The sequence below is a fragment of the Ornithodoros turicata genome, chromosome 4 (assembly GCF_037126465.1).
Source record: "Ornithodoros turicata isolate Travis chromosome 4, ASM3712646v1, whole genome shotgun sequence".
In the NCBI taxonomy this organism is placed as follows: Eukaryota; Metazoa; Arthropoda; class Arachnida; order Ixodida; family Argasidae; genus Ornithodoros; species Ornithodoros turicata.
This window is the reverse complement of record NC_088204.1, coordinates 15,083,870-15,101,872: the sequence shown is the minus strand read 5'-3', so window position 1 is coordinate 15,101,872 and position 18,003 is coordinate 15,083,870. Positions and strand designations below refer to the sequence as shown.

Here is an 18,003-nt window from a genome sequence, read left to right as displayed (position 1 = left end):
ACGTGCTTTCGAGGACCAATGAGAATGGCCGGGGCACTCACTACTCTGACGTCAGAGCTTGTCGCGGAAGTTTGCTCGAGGGCTTGTATCTCGCCGAGTAGGAAATGTACGACAATTCTTTATTTATTTATTTTCTTCAATACTCTGATATGCAGCACATGCTTATGTGATGCAATCAACCGCATCGACTGTTTCACTAGGTTCCGTCGGCGGAAGGATCGCCAAACTTATAGAGTCCATCTGGCAGCCCTGGATTAAAGCGTTTTCTTCTTCTTCTGTAGCGCAGTTAGCCAAAGTTGGGTATGTATAGTCAAATCTGGCAACCCTGGATGCTGAGTTTTTTTTTTTTTTTTTTGCTTCTTCTTCTGTGCAGTGTTGCAAGGTCTACTGAGATGTCAGTAGGTCTGCCTAATTTGCAACCCATATCCTGAAGACAGCTATGCTTTCCTAATAAAGCTCGAGGGCACACGGTTTCGTACGTTGACTTTTCCATTTGCCTACAATTTCCGAGAAGATGTCTCTGAATATGCTATTTCCACGAGTTCATACGTCAGAGGTTTTCGTTTCTGAATATTATCAGTCTAAGCATAATTAGGTTTCAGGATCGCTAAAATATTTGTAGATGTTAATGTATATTAGTAAACTCATGCCGAAGAAACAAATACACCAAGGGTCACAGTACGCGTTCGACTTCCGGCTGTTTGTGTCTCCGGGCTTCGCAACGGAGCACGGTGCGTTCCGAAACTATAAGGGCAGGATGGCGTCCTGCGAGGACGTAAGTGCTGCCAAGGAGTATGCGAAAGTGTGTGAGGTCGTTCCCGAACTTAAACAAATGGCTTTTGTGAGAGCAAGAATGGGAATACTTTCGCCCGTTGCAAAGGCTACGATGTCAATCTTTCAGTGTGCGCTGTGGGAAAGGAGGCATAGAGAAGCTAGAGTCACTAGATAAGGAGCCCTGTTTAGTGACTCTAAGGGAAGCATGCCAAAGGAACGAAACACCCGAAGTCCTTGGAATGCCGCCAGTAGATGGACACTCCAGTCTATCAAGGCAAGTCAAAGAGGCCGAGATACGGCTTTGTACTTTTATAGTAGAGCATAACCTCGCCTATCAGTGTCGTGGACCACGTGTCAAACCTTATCAAAGGGACCTGTAAGGACTCTGCTGTTGCAAAACAAATTTCTTGCGGAAGAACAAAAACAACAGCTGTGATCAAGAATGGGATTGGTGAGCACTCGAAGGAACTAACAGCTTGTGGAACTGCTCCATACCAATAAGTTTTTCATAATAGCTAATGAGAGCAGAGTGTGAAACATCTCTGTCTAGTGGTAAGGGTGTTGAATGACAATAGAATTCAATACCACTTCTTTGACCTTATTCCTGTTCAGGAGGCAACTGCTGAAGTCCTATAGATAGCCTATGCCATCATGTCAAGGAATCGTTTACGGCAGCCAAAATACATTATCAGTCCAACATGGTTGGTTATGGTGCGGACGGCCCCAGTGTGTGTGTGTGTGTGTGGGGGGGGTGCGACGGCAGCGGCCCCTCGAGGAGAAACGCGGCGTAATGCCCTGGTACCAGCCAGCAGCGTGGCAGCGTCTTGCGATGCTGTGCTAGTTTCGCCGTTCAAAAAGAGCGATTAATTTGAAACTGCCTGCATTTAAAGGAGAAAATAAAATGGAAACTAATTCTATGTAGTAATCTTCCACGATGACCAAGTTAGTGTGAAAGCGAGGCAAGTTGCCGTAAAGTTTTCGTCCTTCTCGCTGTGTCGTCCTGCCGGTTCCCGCCGATCACGTAGTTGAGAGAGCGCTTTCACGGCAATCCATCCAACTTCCTGCTCAATCCGTTGTTTCTAACACATTTCGTGCGTTTAGTATATTTATCAGTGACCAGCATCACGATGCTTACTTATAGCACAGCAGCTTGCGTGAAACAGTTGCGAAATACTCCCAATGAATGACCAATAAATATAGTGGAACTTGGCTTAAAGTAAGGTCTGCTATGCACTGCTATGTGTCGGACAGTATTTATCCATTTTAGTCGGACCCCAATTTTGCGGCTGTTGGCAAAGACTGGCTGACTGGCTTTTGGAAGCCAGGTCTTCCTTCAATGTACAACTTGCATGCGAACACAGGAGAATATGGGAATCATTTGTCCTCCCCGAGCTGCTTTTCGCAACCCGTCATCATTTTATGTAGGTGCATTCTGTCCCTATGATCTTATTATCGTGGCCAAATCTTGCGATCTCGGTTTATAAGTGGTTCTTTGCTCCGTCCTATTCGTCAACAAAAAAAGAAAAAGAAAGAAAAAATGAAAAGAAAAATAATCATGCGCTTGTCGAACAGCAGATATCTGTTTCTTCTTAACCCTTGTCGATTTTTGGTTTATTATTATTATTTTTTTGCATAGTTTATGTCGTGTTTTTTCTTTTGCATGGTATTGCTGGCTGCTTCTATGTTACAGTTTGCAACAATGTGTCTGATGCTATGTACGTCTATACGAAGGCCGCTGTGGCCGTTCTTCAGCACTAATAAAACGTTAATATTATCATTACATATCCGTTAAAAAAACGCATTATTTGCAACTTGAAACAATCTTAATTGACTGATTGATTTTTATTATTACGACCGTGTGTCAAATACAGGCACAAATGGCTAAAAGGGCATCTCCTGCCTTGAGCATCATTTGTGTGAGATATGTTTAGAATGATGCAAGATAGGGAACAAGATGACTAAGGAACTTGTTATCTCCGTGCATTATCACGTTAACGCATTATGAATGAGAAAGAAACGATAAAGTGTTTTTCCGCTATCTTCATAATGTATATTCCAATTTGTCGTTGACCGTATGATTCATGTGAATTCTTGAGTGCGAGATTTCCATCCTCATAGTGCAGGTACTGGACGTAGCTAGTCTCCTATTTGTAGCCAATAATTGGTAGTTTCTTCCGGATAAATATGCCCTTAACTTCACGCAAATACATGCCCCAAATACTACACGCTTGTCTGTGCTACATACTGTGTCACGCATTGTGCATAGACACATAATGCACCACGTGCAAAAAGCTTCCCCCTAGCATAAATTTTACTTCTTTCGAGTGCAGAGCAGATGCCCTTTCTACAAACCACTTCCACACAAGTAGCCCCGAAGCCGACATATAAAATTGGGGGAACCACCCGTACGCGAAGGCGCCGATACAGCGTCAGTACCAGACCCTTGCGCATGAAATCGCCACGGGCGTCGCTGTTCATCAAGCGACCGCAGCGCCCTCCAGCTAGTGCACGGTGCCCATAGTCAACCAGGGGCGTCCCAAGTCCTCTGATTCCTGCTCTGAGTCCTGCACATATATGTGCAGGGTAATTTACATGCCGTCAGGTTATTTCTGTCCGGATAACCGCATGTAAAAACAAGTTAGGACACAATCGACCTCTCCCTGTTCGTAAACAAATGACGTGATAGTGTTCGACAGCGCCACAGGGGCGTTCCCAGGATTCTTTCCAAGGGGAGGCAGAGCGCTTCCGCAGGGGTGGGGACTCACCCCCCCCCCCCACACACAAAGGCAAACCCCTTGCAAAAAGGCAACCCCCTTCTCCAACACATCTTTTTCTAGAGGCGGACGTTGCGTACTGTGTGGGTGTTCAGGAGGTTCCTATCATGACATCTGAGAATAATCATTACGACCTATGACTAAAGGGTGCTGCACTATTTTCACAAGCGACCTTGGAGTTCCAGGGGGGGGCACGGCCCCCCCTTGCCCCCCTCGCGGTAGGCCCTTGCAGCGCCACCAATTTGGTAGAGTTGAACTTCGCTCGAAGCTACACTCTTAACTCGGTACCCTTTATTGTAACTTTTAGCAATGTGTAACCTTTATATAGACGTAGATTTCCAAATATCATAGAGGTTACACGACCGATACCTCTATTTAGAGGTTAAACATGACTTTTAACGAGACACTGGAGGAGCAATAGTGATTGCTTCGGTGTTCAACGGAAATCCAATCGTCGTAACTTATGAATGTACCCTTTATAGGAACGTTGTAGCTTCTAAACGAATTCCACTTTTGAATTTCCTTCGTTTGTTTTTCTTATTTGTTTGCAGGGTAACCTGTATAAAAGGTACTGCTCAACACTGTGTTCTCGTTCAAGCCGCACATTCCATCATTCAGTACGAGAGTGTCGGATCAGTGTGCGTTACATTATTGTGTCTCTGCGTCTGTACGAACTGCGGATCGTGTTCAGAACTGTGAAGAAAGCACAAGTGACGGAACTTTACCAGGGTATTTCTACGGTATGTTCACTACAAAGTTTACGTGGTTACATTTTTGCTGGACAGTCTAGGAACACTAATCACAGCACAGTCTGTCTCTCTAACACGGTTGAACGGTTCAACACAGTGTGTACGTGTGTGTCTTACGTCCGTTATTTGCTTAGTCATTTGTCATTCTTCTGTTTTACTTCTTCATGTGCTTCTGATTCACCATAGCCGCATCGCTGATGTGTCATTCCGACATATCAAAAAGGAATAGAAATCTTTTTGGCGTACTGGAGAGGAAATTGCAACAACGTGAGGACTGCCAAGATTAATACCTCCTTGAAACTGAATGTCGTTCACTACAGCTGAAGAGTTGGTATTGCGACGTCCTCGTGCTCTTGCCTCAACTGTAGTTCCAGGTTTGCCAATTGAATAATACATATGCTCCAGTTGCAATTATTTCTTTCTTTCCTTCGTTGTGCACGTGAACCTGTACATGTAGTGATCACTCACTTTTCGCCACTGGATGCCATTAGATGAATTACGTATATTATAGCCATATGTTCCGAATAACAGTATGCGTTCTGCACTGATGAGAGCTCATTTTGAGCACCATTTGTTCTGTAGCGTCTGTGAAGAGGCGAGCGTCTTAGAGACACCCATGTCTGGCGAAACTGTACCTTTTACGTCGGTGTGGCGGTTAGGAGACAGTAACCTCTATTTATAGGCGATCTGTGTCCCATCCTATACAGTTGGCAATACAAAACGTTTATAGAGGGTATTGCCCATAGGTTACAAGGTAACTTCTAAAATAGAGCGTAAACATTTTGAAATTTTTACCCTTTACTAGTAGGTACCAGGTTTAGAATGTAAGCGCCCAAAGCCACCGTCTTGAGTGGATTACTAGGGTGCTCGAAAGGGACGCGACCTTCGGTCCTGCTTTTCTTGCAATAGGAGGCAGCGAGCAAGTGCCCATTGGTGGAACACAGCCCTCCCCTTCCGATTTTTTTCGGTTTCAGTCTGTCTATGAATGTCACGATAACTTTTCTCGGGTAGAGGTCTATCAAAGGGGCAACATGTCTGTTGGCCTTTTTGCTGAACATATCTCCTCTTCACGGCGCGCTAAATAAGGAATATAACCCCGGTGCTGGGTACGAAGAGGACGACATAACACAAGCACAGAACTTTGACGGGGGGAGGGGAATGGGTGATCCCCTGGTTAGATGTTTGGGGTACGGAGGCTACAACATCCTGTGTGTCACGAATACAAATATCACTGTTGCCGCGTGGGTCACCGTTAAAGTGGAGACGGGGAGAAGTCGGTCATGGTGCCACAGAGGACAGAGAAAAGAGCAGCGTATTTAACCCAGCGCTATTTATTTATATTAGCGCTACAACCCGATTATTTCAACTGTTTTGCTACAACGCTTTTGATCCCTTAAGAATGACCGTCTTTTTTTTATTCTCTGTGTCTCTCTGTCTCTTAGATCGCGGGCGGAATCAAATCCTGGCTTTTTTACCATTGGCGGATCCAGGGGGGGGGGGGGGGGCGATTGGGCTATACAGTGAACCCTTCTTATTATGACCATGGTCATTTCCGAAAATTTTGGTCATAATGCGGAATTGCCACATTGACGGAAGGGATTTGCGGAGGTTTCACTGCATTGTTCACCAGGAGTATGGTCGTAAAGCGCGTATGTCAGATTATCGGGGGTCATATTCACGAGGGTTCACTGTATATCAATCCCGAAAACGGTCGGTTTATACATTAGATTTCCCCCTTCCCCACTACGGGCTCCGACAAAGAAACCACCCCCCACCCAAACCGAGTGTCTGGATCCGCCCTTGTTTTTGATCGAGGGTCAAGCTCCGTCGCTTTCCAGCATGACCTGGACCCGCTTGCACGGACGTTGAGGAGATTCCTCAATGGCGTCCTCAGTAGGTTCGGTCTTCTCCGTTCTACAGTCCTCAAAACTGCCAAAGCTGCTATGGACGCCACTGGGGAAATTCCTGGACGTTCGTGTTCGTTCGTCTTCGACATTCGTGTGTTCCATAGTTCGTGCAAGCGAGACCTCAAGATGACGATGACGGCAACGATGATGATGATGATTGGAGGCACCAGGGTTTCTTGAAATGCATGAACTGTGTCTCTAAACAAAAGTAAACGAAGGTTCTGTACGTTTTCCAATTATTCTTGAAATAATTTTACCAGACGCGCAAGATCGACATAAAAGAGCCATGGAACTGAAGTCACACACGCTGAGCGCTCTCTCACTTCTGTACCTGGTGTCAGTAGCCTTGGCTGATCTCACACGCCACAAAGAGGATTTCAAGACTCTTTTATCAGACAAAGAGGATTTCGTATACACAAAAGAGGAAAGTAAGTGAATCACGTGGTCATGATACCTTATTATGCTGCCTCAGTCACTGCAGACAACTGAGGCTTCATTTATTTAAGCCCCAGGGGTACGTGTTGCCAAAAATTGGGGTGACGGAAATTGCAAGGTCCCCCTTTGTATGGATTGCACAGGTAGAAAGTTACGGGGTGGTCACCAAACATTTGGGGGGTGTAGGGGGGTCTGAATAACTTGCTGTGTCGCATGACAAGTGTTGTGAGAGTTGCTTGCCACAGCTGGGGAAGGTCGTCCAATGTTGCGATTTTATCGCATCCCTCTCTTATCGTCTGCGACAATATGCAATTGGAGCTCCACGGCCACGCATGTCCGTCTCGTAAAGATATGAAATGTAAATGCGGAATCTATAATGTTAAATAAAGTTAAAAATTGGACTGTTTGGTTCGTTGCACCCTACATTGGGGTTCCTATCGCTCTTAAAATCTAACATGCGTGTCATCATACTGCAGTAACAAATACAGGGTGTTTATCTTTATTCGATACTTTTTCCTTAAAAAAAAAGCTATCAGAACGGCACAGATGCCGTTCGGTGCCAGGCGGATTACGCGGCCCAGGCAGACATTCTGTCGAATTACCTAAATGTACAAGAGATAAACTGATGTTCTGAGGCTGGAACAACATAGAAGGGACAGATACAGATACAGATGTGGGTTCGATCCCTACAGCTGGCTAACCTTTTCAGTGACTTTCATATTTCATCGTTGATTACCTAAATGTGTTCATTGAGAATTGGAGCCGCTCATTATTTAAGGCCACCATATTGGTTAAAAAAATCCCGAAACGGTATGTAGTACATGGATGTAGTATTCGTTGACAAATTTTGCTATGCAAATGAACCGACACCGAAACTACTCACATTAGGAGCGCAGGAAAAGTGACGACCTTATCATATCTCTTATCTTAGCTTATCTGGGTCGCAAAGTCGTTTACCTGGCGAAGAGATCAGTGCCTACTCCACGGCTGCAAAGCACGTGGACCTCCGGCGTGGAATGGGCGTTGTTCTTTATGCGCTCGAGATGCGCTTGTTTTGGTTTTGGTTTCGGTTCGTATGGAAAGCTTGGCGATCAGTATTTCTAGTTGCAGGACTTTTTTTTTTAAATATGGTGGCTTTAAATAATGACTGGTCCCGATTCTGCCACCTCACATTTCTCCGAAAACCTCATATTAAAAATTTACTTAACGAATCTCAGGTGATCAGTGATCTATGTACTTGCGAACTATTTTACTGGCCGCATAACCCACCAGCATCTATGCTTTTCACATAGCTGTTCGGAACAGGGTGTCGGAGCGAACCGAAAACCGGAACCGAAAACCGAAAAAAACCGCTATTTTGGTGCGAACCGGAACGGAATCGAAACCGTATACATTTTTTTCGCTCAGGAGGGAAACCGAAAAATATATTTAACGGTTTTCGGTCCGAGAAAAAACTTCGCCGGTTTGGACTACGGATAGGCGAATGAGACGTCGTGTGCTCTGAAGTCATGTCATGGATACTATACGAGGGTTATGGTTACGGTGGAATGTATGTCGGTATAGTATGACCCTTAGGCTTCTTTTGTAATGGTTTATCGTTCGCGCACGCGCACAGACTTCGAGGTACATGTGACTCTCTACGTGCCGTATGTTCGTTTGTTCGTATGTGCCGTAGTGTTCGTTTTAGTTTGATCCCCCCAAACTCTCCTCAACTAAACAGCGACCCAAGGGGGCTGCATAACAGCTTCTTTATCGGTAATGTCGCGCAACGCGTCCCTTGTTTGAGAGCAGCTAAGTTGAATACATTTACGTATACGCGAGGGCAAGCCCGTGCAAAGTGGCAACTCTTTTGTGGACAGGACACGAAGAAAATAAAACGGAGCCGTCGAGCGCGTTTGTGAGTGAAGGTGTTCCTCGATTTGCGTCGTACTCGTGCGGTGGTGCTTGCTGGCTAGACAGTAGCAACAGACATTCGGATGGGACGCAATCGCTCCCACCCAGCAAGAAAGTACTTTACGTATGACATCACGACAAACAAGTCAGTTTGTAGCATGCGCTTCAAGAAATGAGAAAGCCCATTTGAACAGACAGGAACCTACAGGAACCACGAGCTACCAATTTCACAGCTGTCTATTAATATTAAATACCATGTATGCTGAATAAACGGGTTTACATTTTGTAACATTGATTTTTTTTTTGTGGGGATGAATATTTCCAGCAGAAGCGGAACCGGTTAAAAACCGGTATGAAGCGTTATTTTTTTGTTCCGGAGCAGAACCGGTACCGGATCGTTTATGATGTAACCGGAACAAAAACCGGAACGAAAACCGTTTCGGTTCGACACCCTGGTTCGGAATAAAGATAAACACCCCGCATATGACGCAATGCAGTGCCATTTATTCTTGTATTTGTTTCAATACCCTATCATTTCACGCTGTACGCACTTCTTGTATTGTATAAAACTTGTGGTATTCGCAGTGTCCTATATGTGGAGCGTGTGCCTCACATAGTTGTTGCTTGCAGGACAGGATATACAACGTACAGCTGTTCTTGGAGTAGGAGCGGTAGTTGGCATCGCTATAGCCAGCATAGCAGCAGCGGTCCTCATCTGCGTCGGGTGTTGCTGCCTTTGTGCGCGCGTTTGTAGAAATCAGAAGACAGTGGTAAGATAGACCAAAAAAGATAAGATAGACAATATGTGCTCGCCTTTCATTGCCATCATCAGCACGACCGCTCTTCGCACGTGCATGTTCTTCTATTGCTTCGTTTCAGACGAACACCGTGGTGATGCAACCACAAGGACAGCCAAACGCTGCAGCCTATCCTGTCAGCGCGTATCCTCAACAAGTGCAACCAAATCCATCCACTGGCATGCCTCCTCCAGCATATGGGTCCAAGCAATAAGCATAGGATCGTGCAATGTATATCCCTTTGTCGCCATGGTGTTTTCTACGCTGTAACACACTAAACGCACAACACAATGCAGATTTAGCCTTTCCGGTAAAAGTACTGTCCTATGAACGACAGGCGTAGATGCAGGCAAGCGGGTGGATGAACGCCATATTGAAGGTGCCTGAGTGTGTCTTCTGTCTTCCGTACATTGCTCAGGCACGTTCAGTATGTTGTCCTACGAACACACTTTCATAGGTACTTATCCGTTCGAGTAAACACGAATATTTATATTCAAGAGCAGATGTGCGCCTATCTGCTTACGTCACGATTAAACTGTAATCCTGTGAGCACACTCACCCATCATAGATGAAACACTAATACCATCCAGAACATCGCGGTGCCATGGCAACAACTGGGATAATAAAGGAGAGGAAATAAGAAAGAACTGCTAGAACAAAAAAAAAAAAAAGCACAGTGATACTAGTAAACCAGAAAATAAAATCAGTTAATGGGAGTGGTTGTCCAGGGTTGTCCTCCTTGTCTCAGTTGTCACAATCCTACCGTTGGACCGTGACCAACCAACATCTCCTAGATAGCATCAGGCCTGGTCCCACGTAACACGGCATCACACAGGAAGGCCCGCTGTGGATGCTGCTATGACGTCGATGAAAGAGCGAACGAGAAGAAAGCTAGAGGCAGCTCGCAAAGCCAGGCAGGCCTCCGGGGGCCCGGGGGGGTGACGTAAGCGCGCAGGCCTGATAGTATCTAGGAGGTGTTGGTTGGACCAACTGCTCCGGCTACATACCGCCCTTACCGGCCATGCAGAAAAACACGCCCAAGAGACGATAAGGCAGAATAAGGCATATAAGGGTGACAGCGTGAAACTAGTCAAGCAGTACTTACCGACGAGTGCTTCAATTCACACATAGAAACAGTGTTGTCAGGTGATATCAAGCCTACAGGAGGTCGGCGGAAGGAAAATCAGTAGACTTCAGTAGTCGAAAGAAATAAAATTTTATGCCGACAATAGCGCTACAGAGTACTGTTGGTGAGACAACTATGGGCACACTAAAGTTTCTTCCGTTGTTGCTGGAAGGGGGTCCGTTGATGTGCTCACAGATCGAAGATATTCCCAAGAGACGTCCGACAGGCGGTATTCTCGAACGATATCTGGGCTTTATTTACATAGTTATTTACATAGCTATATACAAGACAATACAGTAGCGACTGAAGTCACGGGGCTTTCGCCTTGTCTTTATCAAGTCGTTGCGGCGTCGAACCGAAACGTTTTTCGTTCCGGTTTTCGTTCCGGTTACATCATAAACGATCCGGTACCGGTTCTGCTCCGGAGTAAAAAAATAACGGTTCATACCGGTTTTTAACCGGTTCCGCTTCTGCTGGGAATATTCATCCCCCCCCCCCCCCAAAAAAAAAGAGATGAATGTTACAAAATGTAAACCCGTTTATTCCGCATACACGGTATTCTGACCTCATCAGAATGATTAAGAAACTGACTCGTCAGATAGATAAACCTCGTGGAGAGGTGAAAAAACGGTCCTGTATTTCACCTTGAGTTACATGTTCAGACAGACGAGAGCGAGAGCTCAACAGTTGGTCTACATAAAGACACAAGGGAGAGAAGAAAGGTCACGTGGTACAGAGATCCAAAGCGTTGTACACAACGGAAAGAAAAGAAAACGGAGCGAACCACAAACACACCGAAGCCACCCACCTCGTCCAGCCAGACCGCTGTAACGCAACCGAGTTAAACCCGACACTTGTTGCGGTTATGGCCTGTGGAGTCAGACAGGGGTTCTTCGAATTGTATCAACACCGGGGATCCCGCCTCGAGATGGGTGGCATGTTATGGTTCCCTCCAATCTGCTCCTCCGTGTATACTTCGACTGATATCATTTGGTTTGAGTACAAGAAATTCACACGCTAAGAATACAGAGCAAAGAAACGAAACCCGTGCCTTGTAAGTGGCAGCACACTCCCCCGGCTGGTGTCCCGTAGGATACCAGATACTATCATGCACTATCATGCACATAACGAGTTCAGGTCACTTTGATCCGGCGAGAACAGAAGAACCATCTCGGAGACTGGTCGTTCAAAGGTTTTCTTCTTGCCGTCTTTAACTGTCTGGAGTTGCACCTTGCGCACCTTACCGTCATTCCCTCGCCGCACAGCGGTGATTCGTCCCATTGGCCACTCGTTGCGTCTAGCGCCCACGTCTTTCAGCAGCACAAGATCGCCAACTTGAAGGTTAGGTCGATCGGTTTTCCACTTGCGACGGCGTTGAAGGGTGGGCAGGAACTGTGTTCTCCAGCGATGCCAGAAGCTGTTGGCAAGAGCTTGAACTTGTTTCCACTGCTTCACATGAAGACTTTTAAAATCTCCTGGAGGTGCTGTTGACGACGTAGGTTTCTGCGTCAGGATCATTGCAGGGGAGAGCACTGAGGGACATTCGGGATCCGAGGAGACTGGAACCAATGGTCTTCCGTTTATAATGGCGGTCACTTCTGCTAGGAATGTGGTCAAGACCTCATGGGAGAAGCGAGGAGAGCCGTCGTTCAGAAGCATTGAATCCAGGATCCGGCGAGCCATGCCTATCATGCGTTCCCACACGCCACCCATGTGGGAGGAATGAGGTGTATTGAAAATCCAGGTGCAGCCTTGCTCGCTCAAGAAGCGTTGAACTTTACGAAGTTCGAAGCCAACAGCCGACATCTTGAGCTCAGAGCAGGCACCAACGAAGTTCGTGCCCCTGTCTGAACGGAGCTGTTTCACTGGGCCTCTGAGCGCAAGGAATCTTCGCAGGGCGTTAATGAAGCTTGACGTATCCATTGACTCAATGACCTCTATGTGCACTGCACGAATGGCCATGCACGTGAATAAGACTGCCCACCTTTTGTTGTGGGCGAGACCGCCCCTTGTGCGACGTGAGGCAACCATCCAAGGGCCGAAAACGTCCAGTCCCACGTAGGTGAACGGAGGGTCCGCGCTTAGCCTATCTTCAGGCAAGTCGGCCATCTTCTGATGCTCCAATTTTCTTCGAAGTTTGCGGCATGTGATACAATGATGAATCATGGCGCCGATGCATCTTTTTCCGCCGATAATCCAAAACCCGGCAGCTCTAATAGCTCCTTCGGTGAAGTGTCGCCCTCGATGTGTAACTTTTCCATGATAGTGCCGTATCAGCAATAAGCCTACATGATGGCGACCCGGAACGATGACTGGATGCTTTTCCGCTTCGTCGAGGTCGGAGTTCCGTAGGCGTCCACCAACTCTCAACAGGCCCTGATTGTCGACGAACGGGTCGAGCTCACACAAAGGGTTGCTGGACGAAATGCGACTTTGTTGAGCTGCGTCTGCACGGGGACATGTGACGGCTTCTGGAAATTCTTCGTGTTGGACGCAACGAAGGATTACTTTCTTCGCCTCGTTCAGCTCATCCGCGCTTCGAGGTTTGCTGCAGTAATGCCATCCGTGACAATCAGCCAAAGGGTTATGAAAGGAACGAGCGATATGCACCAGGCATGCCACGGCCCGCAGTAAGGATGTCCATGTCGAAAAGCGCTCGAAGCGATGAGCCCCCAGTTGTTGATTTCCTATGCGAGTTGCCGAGACAGCCACTTGAGGACGGATTTCTTTGTCCTGATCTGGTTCAAAAAGCGGGAAGGCTGTGCGCTCTCTCTGCGCGTCCGTACATTCCCGGAGAAATTTCGGTCCTGTCAGCCAAGTCGTGCCAGCCAAAGCACCTGCAGCCACAGGTCTAGTGGCGTGATCTGCAGGGTTCTGACCGGTGGGAACGTAATGCCATTGCTCGGGCTTCGTAGATCTTCGTATGCGGTTCACACGGTTGCTGACATAGACGTAGAAACGCCTCGATTGATTGAAGATGTATCCGAGCACAACTTTGCTGTCCGTGTAGAATTTAATGTCATCGATGTGAGCATCGATCTCGCTGACGACTAACTCTGCGATATCGACGGCGAGCACTGCGGCACATAGCTCAAGTCTTGGAATGGTCTGTTCGGGGCGCGGCGCTAGCTTTGCTTTTCCAAACACAAAACCCACGTGTTGCATTCCATCAGCATCTGCGACTCTGATGTACGCCACAGCGCCGATCGCCTTTTCTGAGGCATCGCAGAATACACAGATTTCCCGTCGACGGGCGTCGGAGAGAGAGATTGCAGTGTACTGGCGTGGTATCTTGAGCCGTTCAAGATGATGTAAGGAGTATCGCCACGTTAGCCAGTTGTCATTCAGGTCGAGAGGGGCATCCCAATCTGACGTTTCTGAAGAAATATCTCTCAGCAACAGCCTACCTTGTACTGTCACTGGGGCTGAGAATCCTAGGGGGTCGTATAGGCTGTTCACAGTGGATAGTACGCCGCGTCGTGTATTCGGGGTGTCTCTTACGGGCACTTTGAAGGTGAACGTATCTCCCTTTAGGTCCCAGTTTAGTCCAAGGCTCCGTTGCATCGGTACGTGACCTCTGTCGAAGTCCATGTCTTTATGGCCCCTGGCGTAGTCATCGGATGGGAAGGCGCCCATGACCTCCACAGAGTTAGAGGCTATCTTGTGAAGCCGCAGGTTTGCTCCTTTCAGCATGTGTTGTGTCCTTTTGAGTAAATCAATAGCCTCCTCTTCGGTCGGTAAGGACTTGAGGCCGTCGTCGACGTAGAAGTCTCTTTCGATAAAGTGTCGAACGTCCGCTCCAAAGTCCTGCTCTCCCTCCTGTGCGGTGCGCCTTAAGCCGTAGGTCGCAATAGCGGGGGAGCATGTGTTGCCAAACGCATGTACACACATCCTGTATTCAATGACATCCTTGCTGGTGTCGTTGTCTCGGAACCACAAGAAGCGCAGGTAGTCTCTGTCTTCTTCACGTACGAAGAAGGAATAAAACATTCGCTGGATGTCAGCCGTTACCGCCACAGCCTCTTTTCTAAAACGGAGCAGCACACCGATCAGGCTATTTGTCATGTCCGGTCCCGAAAGGAGCAAATCGTTGAGCGAAACACCTTGGTACTTGGTACTTGAATCGAAAACTACCCGGATTTGGCCCGGTTTCTGCAGGTGGTAAATACCGAAGCTGGGGAGGTACCAATATTCGTTGGCTTCCTTTCTTGGCGGTGCCTGCTCAGCGTGGCCATTTTCGAGCATATCCTGCATGAAGGCAACGAAGTGCCTCTTCATTTCCGCATTCCTTTCCAGAGTGCGACGTAACGAAGCGAACCGAGAAAACACCTGTTCTCGGTTGTCAGGGAGTTCACGTCGGGGCACACGAAAAGGCAAAGGGGCTACCCAGTTGTTTAACGTGTCCCTGTGGAAATCTCCGTCCATCAAGCTCAGGAATTCTTTATCTTCCATTGACGGAGCAAGCTTCTCGTCATCTCTTGTGATCTGGAATATTAGCGGCGGGGGAGACTGGACGACTTCTTTTGCAGAATGCTCAAAGCAGGGCTTTTCTTTCACAATCATGTGGTTGGGGCAGGGCGTGAAGTAGGAAGGACGGCCGTTTTGCAACACGGTTGTGGCGAAGGTACAGACCTGTGGAGTGCGCAATCGTTCGATACAGATGTCCCCAACTATGACCCACCCGAGGTCCAGCTTCTGGGCGAAAGGAGCGTGGTTGGGACCGTTGCGCTGCTGACGCACTTTGTGCGCCTGAACGAGATCCCTTCCTAAGAGCAGTAGGATTTGTGCATTGGGGTCGAGTGGCGGAATGACATTTGCCAGTGCCTTGAGATGAGGATGTCTGCGAGCAGCGTCCGGTGTTGGAATCTCATTCCTGTCATTAGGAATCTGGTTGCACTCCGTCAACGTTGGTAGAGGCAGACGTATGCCACTGTCGATGCCCTCAACAACATAGCCGGTAGCTCGTCGTCCCAACGTCTCAACCACCCCGGCGCACGTCCTTAGCGTGTATGGATACTCGCACCCGTGAATGTTGAAGCATTCGAAGAATTCGGGTCTGGCCAATGACTTATTGCTTTGGTCGTCAATGACCGCATACATCCGAACTGCTTGTTCTGGCTGAGCTTCTGGGTACTCTTTGACGAGACATATTTTTGAGCAGGATACTCTCGAATTGGCATCTCCACACACTTCCGTGCAGCTTGATGTAACCTTTGCTGACGCTCGGCTGAAACCGTCTTCCTCAGCCGACGGGACTCCCGCGGTGCGTCGAGCTTGCGAGGTAACGATCTCTGGATGAAGTGCCGTAATGTGGTGGTCGCTATTGCACTCAGTGCAATGTATCGTTGAGTCGCAGCTCTTCGCGTTGTGCGTCATCGCATAGCATTTGAAGCATGCGCCGAACTCTGACAGCAAGCGCTTTCGCTCGGCGAGAGGTTTCTGACGGAATGCCCTACACTTGCTAAGTATATGTGGCTTCTTGTGCAAGGGGCACATTCCTTCCGGGTTCTTTGGAGTTCTTTCCACTTGACTCGCTGAGCTGTCTTCTTGAGAGGTAATCGTGGTCCTGTGCACCGATACAGACGATTTCTTAGAGGATTGCGTTGTCGACGAGGATGTCTTGTCCTTCTTGCCTGTGTTATCGCTTGAGGGCCCGATTATGAAACTTGGATCATTCTTTGTCTTCGCCGTGGTTCGGACGAAGTCTGAGAAGACAGAGAATGGTGGGAAAGACACACGGTGTTCCCGCTTGTATTTCGATCCTAGAGCGATCCATTTTTCTTGCAAATGTAGAGAAAGTTTCGCTGCAATGGGGTTGACCCCACGTGACGTGTCCAGGTAGGAGAGCCCAGGCAAGTGTGGATCTGCCTTTGCTGGCTCGAGTTCTTGGAGTAAATCTCCCAGCTCCCTCAGTTTCTCGCGGTCACTACCTAGTATCCTCGGAAACCTTTCAAGCCTGTCTATTAGCGCGTTTTCGATTGCCTCCGGGCTACCGTAGGCCTCTTCTAACCGTTCCCAGATCGCCTGAAGTCCCATATCCGGGTTTCCGATGTGTACAGCTCTTAGCCTTCTAGCGTACACGAACGATTCGTTTCCCAGCCACCTCACCAGGAGATCCATCTCTTCTGTGGCTGATATTCCAAGGTCCTTAGTAGCGTTACGAAATGCCGATTTCCACGACCTATAGTCTTCCGGACGGTCGCTGAACTTCGAGAGGCCCGTAGTAACCAGCTCCCGGCGAAGTAAGTACCTGGCGACGTCACCCATAATGGGTAGGGGGTTCTGGAGTGTAGTTGGTTCTGATTCTTCCCCCAGACCAATTGTACGCCTTCCGGAAAGTCTTCCACCGGCAGCGCGAGAGACGTTGTCACCTTGTGACGCGCCAGGTGCTGCAGCAGCCGTCTGTTCACCGCTTACAGTGTGGCATCGATGACTGTCTCCCGTAAACGCGTGCGTGCTCTGGGGTACTCCGTGACGTAGAACGTACTCCCTAGTCCTTTCCGACGTGTCGACGAATTTGACTTCTGTAAGCCGTGGGTCGTATTGTTCAAGTGCCGCCTCTAGAACATTGGCTTGCGCTTCCGCGACAGCAGCTTCTTTCTCTCTTTGAAGTGCTTCTAGGTTGGCCTCTATACGAGCTTTCTCCAGTTTCATGGCAGTCTCCTGTTGACTGTAAGACGTGAGAGCGCGAGCTGCTTCGGCATCGGCTCTAGCTCTAGTCGCTGCGGAGCTTACTGATGAATCCAAACTGGAATGGGTGGAACGTCGTGACGACAAGGATGAATGAACAGAACCATCGGAGCGCCGAGAGCCCGTCTCTCGCTGGCCGTCGAGACGGTATTCAATTTCGGTGATTATACCTCGCACAAGATCGTCCCGATCCATGTCGATTGCTTTCTGAACGTCTCGTTCCGTTAAACTCTGTTCTACATTCGTCTTTGTTAGGAAGGAGGAGAACCTTTCAGCGTGAAGCTTGTACCGTTTGTAGGAGGTGCTCAGTCTCCCGACTTCTTGATACGACGCCTCTGGTATACAGATCTTCTCCAGCTCGAGCGCTGTTTCTTCCCAAGCTTTATCTAGTTTCGCACGATGCTCATCTCTTTCGAGCTCGTAGTTCTGCTGAGCCTTTTGCGAGAGGGCTACTCTACGTTTCGGCTTAGCGCCCTGTTTATCTACGGACGGCGCCGCAGCCGCTATGTCCGAATTATCTCCCTCTTGGATTGCAAAGTGCTCACCTGTGTCCTTCCCGGCCATGGCGATGTAGGCCGTCGTTCACGTAGTTCCTCGAACGCCGTTCACGGAGTGGAAGGACAGGTGCCGGAGACGTCGAAGCTTCTCGATGTATCCTATATCTGCCGTTGTTGCTTGTAGGCGAGATACGGTGTATCCGACGCTGCTTCGAGACGGCGCACGGTCTTCCGGCGACAGTGTCAAGCGTGAAGTCTCATCCAAGGACGGTGTGGCTTGAGGCTGGTGCTGACGCATATGTCCGCATGGTAGACGTCCATCAGCAAGCGTATATCCAACAATCCTTGGAAGGCGTTTTTT

General features: G+C 48.2%; 2 protein-coding genes across 3 annotated transcripts; one reads left to right on the top strand and one right to left on the bottom strand.

The window, feature by feature from the left end:
* The first annotated feature begins 858 nt into the window (after positions 1-858).
* Positions 859-9,978, top strand: LOC135392733 (protein shisa-5-like). 2 transcript variants are annotated; one of them, XM_064623455.1, is made up of 4 exons: positions 859-1,022; positions 6,465-6,632; positions 9,163-9,302; positions 9,412-9,978. In XM_064623455.1, exons 1-4 carry the CDS (start codon positions 980-982, stop codon positions 9,541-9,543), a joined length of 483 nt encoding a protein of 160 aa, XP_064479525.1. In that variant the 5' UTR covers positions 859-979; the 3' UTR covers positions 9,544-9,978. The 2 variants fall into 2 exon arrangements, with proteins under 2 accessions (XP_064479525.1, XP_064479524.1); XM_064623454.1 differs by lacking the exon at positions 859-1,022 and adding an exon at positions 4,583-4,671.
* A 1,593-nt stretch (positions 9,979-11,571) lies between these two features.
* Positions 11,572-17,709, bottom strand: LOC135391008 (uncharacterized). Its single transcript, XM_064621062.1, has one exon. It carries the CDS (start codon positions 17,707-17,709, stop codon positions 11,572-11,574), a length of 6,138 nt encoding a protein of 2,045 aa, XP_064477132.1.
* Positions 17,710-18,003: the final 294 nt, after the last annotated feature.

Coding starts and splice junctions, on each gene's coding strand:
- LOC135392733 (XM_064623454.1), top strand. CDS start 4,602: ATGTCGTTCACTACAGCTGAAGAGTTGGTATTGCGACGTCCTCGTGCT. Junction 6,633..9,162: donor CGTATACACAAAAGAGGAAA/GTAAGTGAATCA, acceptor TGTTGCTTGCAG/GACAGGATATACAACGTACA. Junction 9,303..9,411: donor GTAGAAATCAGAAGACAGTG/GTAAGATAGACC, acceptor GCTTCGTTTCAG/ACGAACACCGTGGTGATGCA.
- LOC135391008 (XM_064621062.1), bottom strand. CDS start 17,709: ATGGCCGGGAAGGACACAGGTGAGCACTTTGCAATCCAAGAGGGAGAT.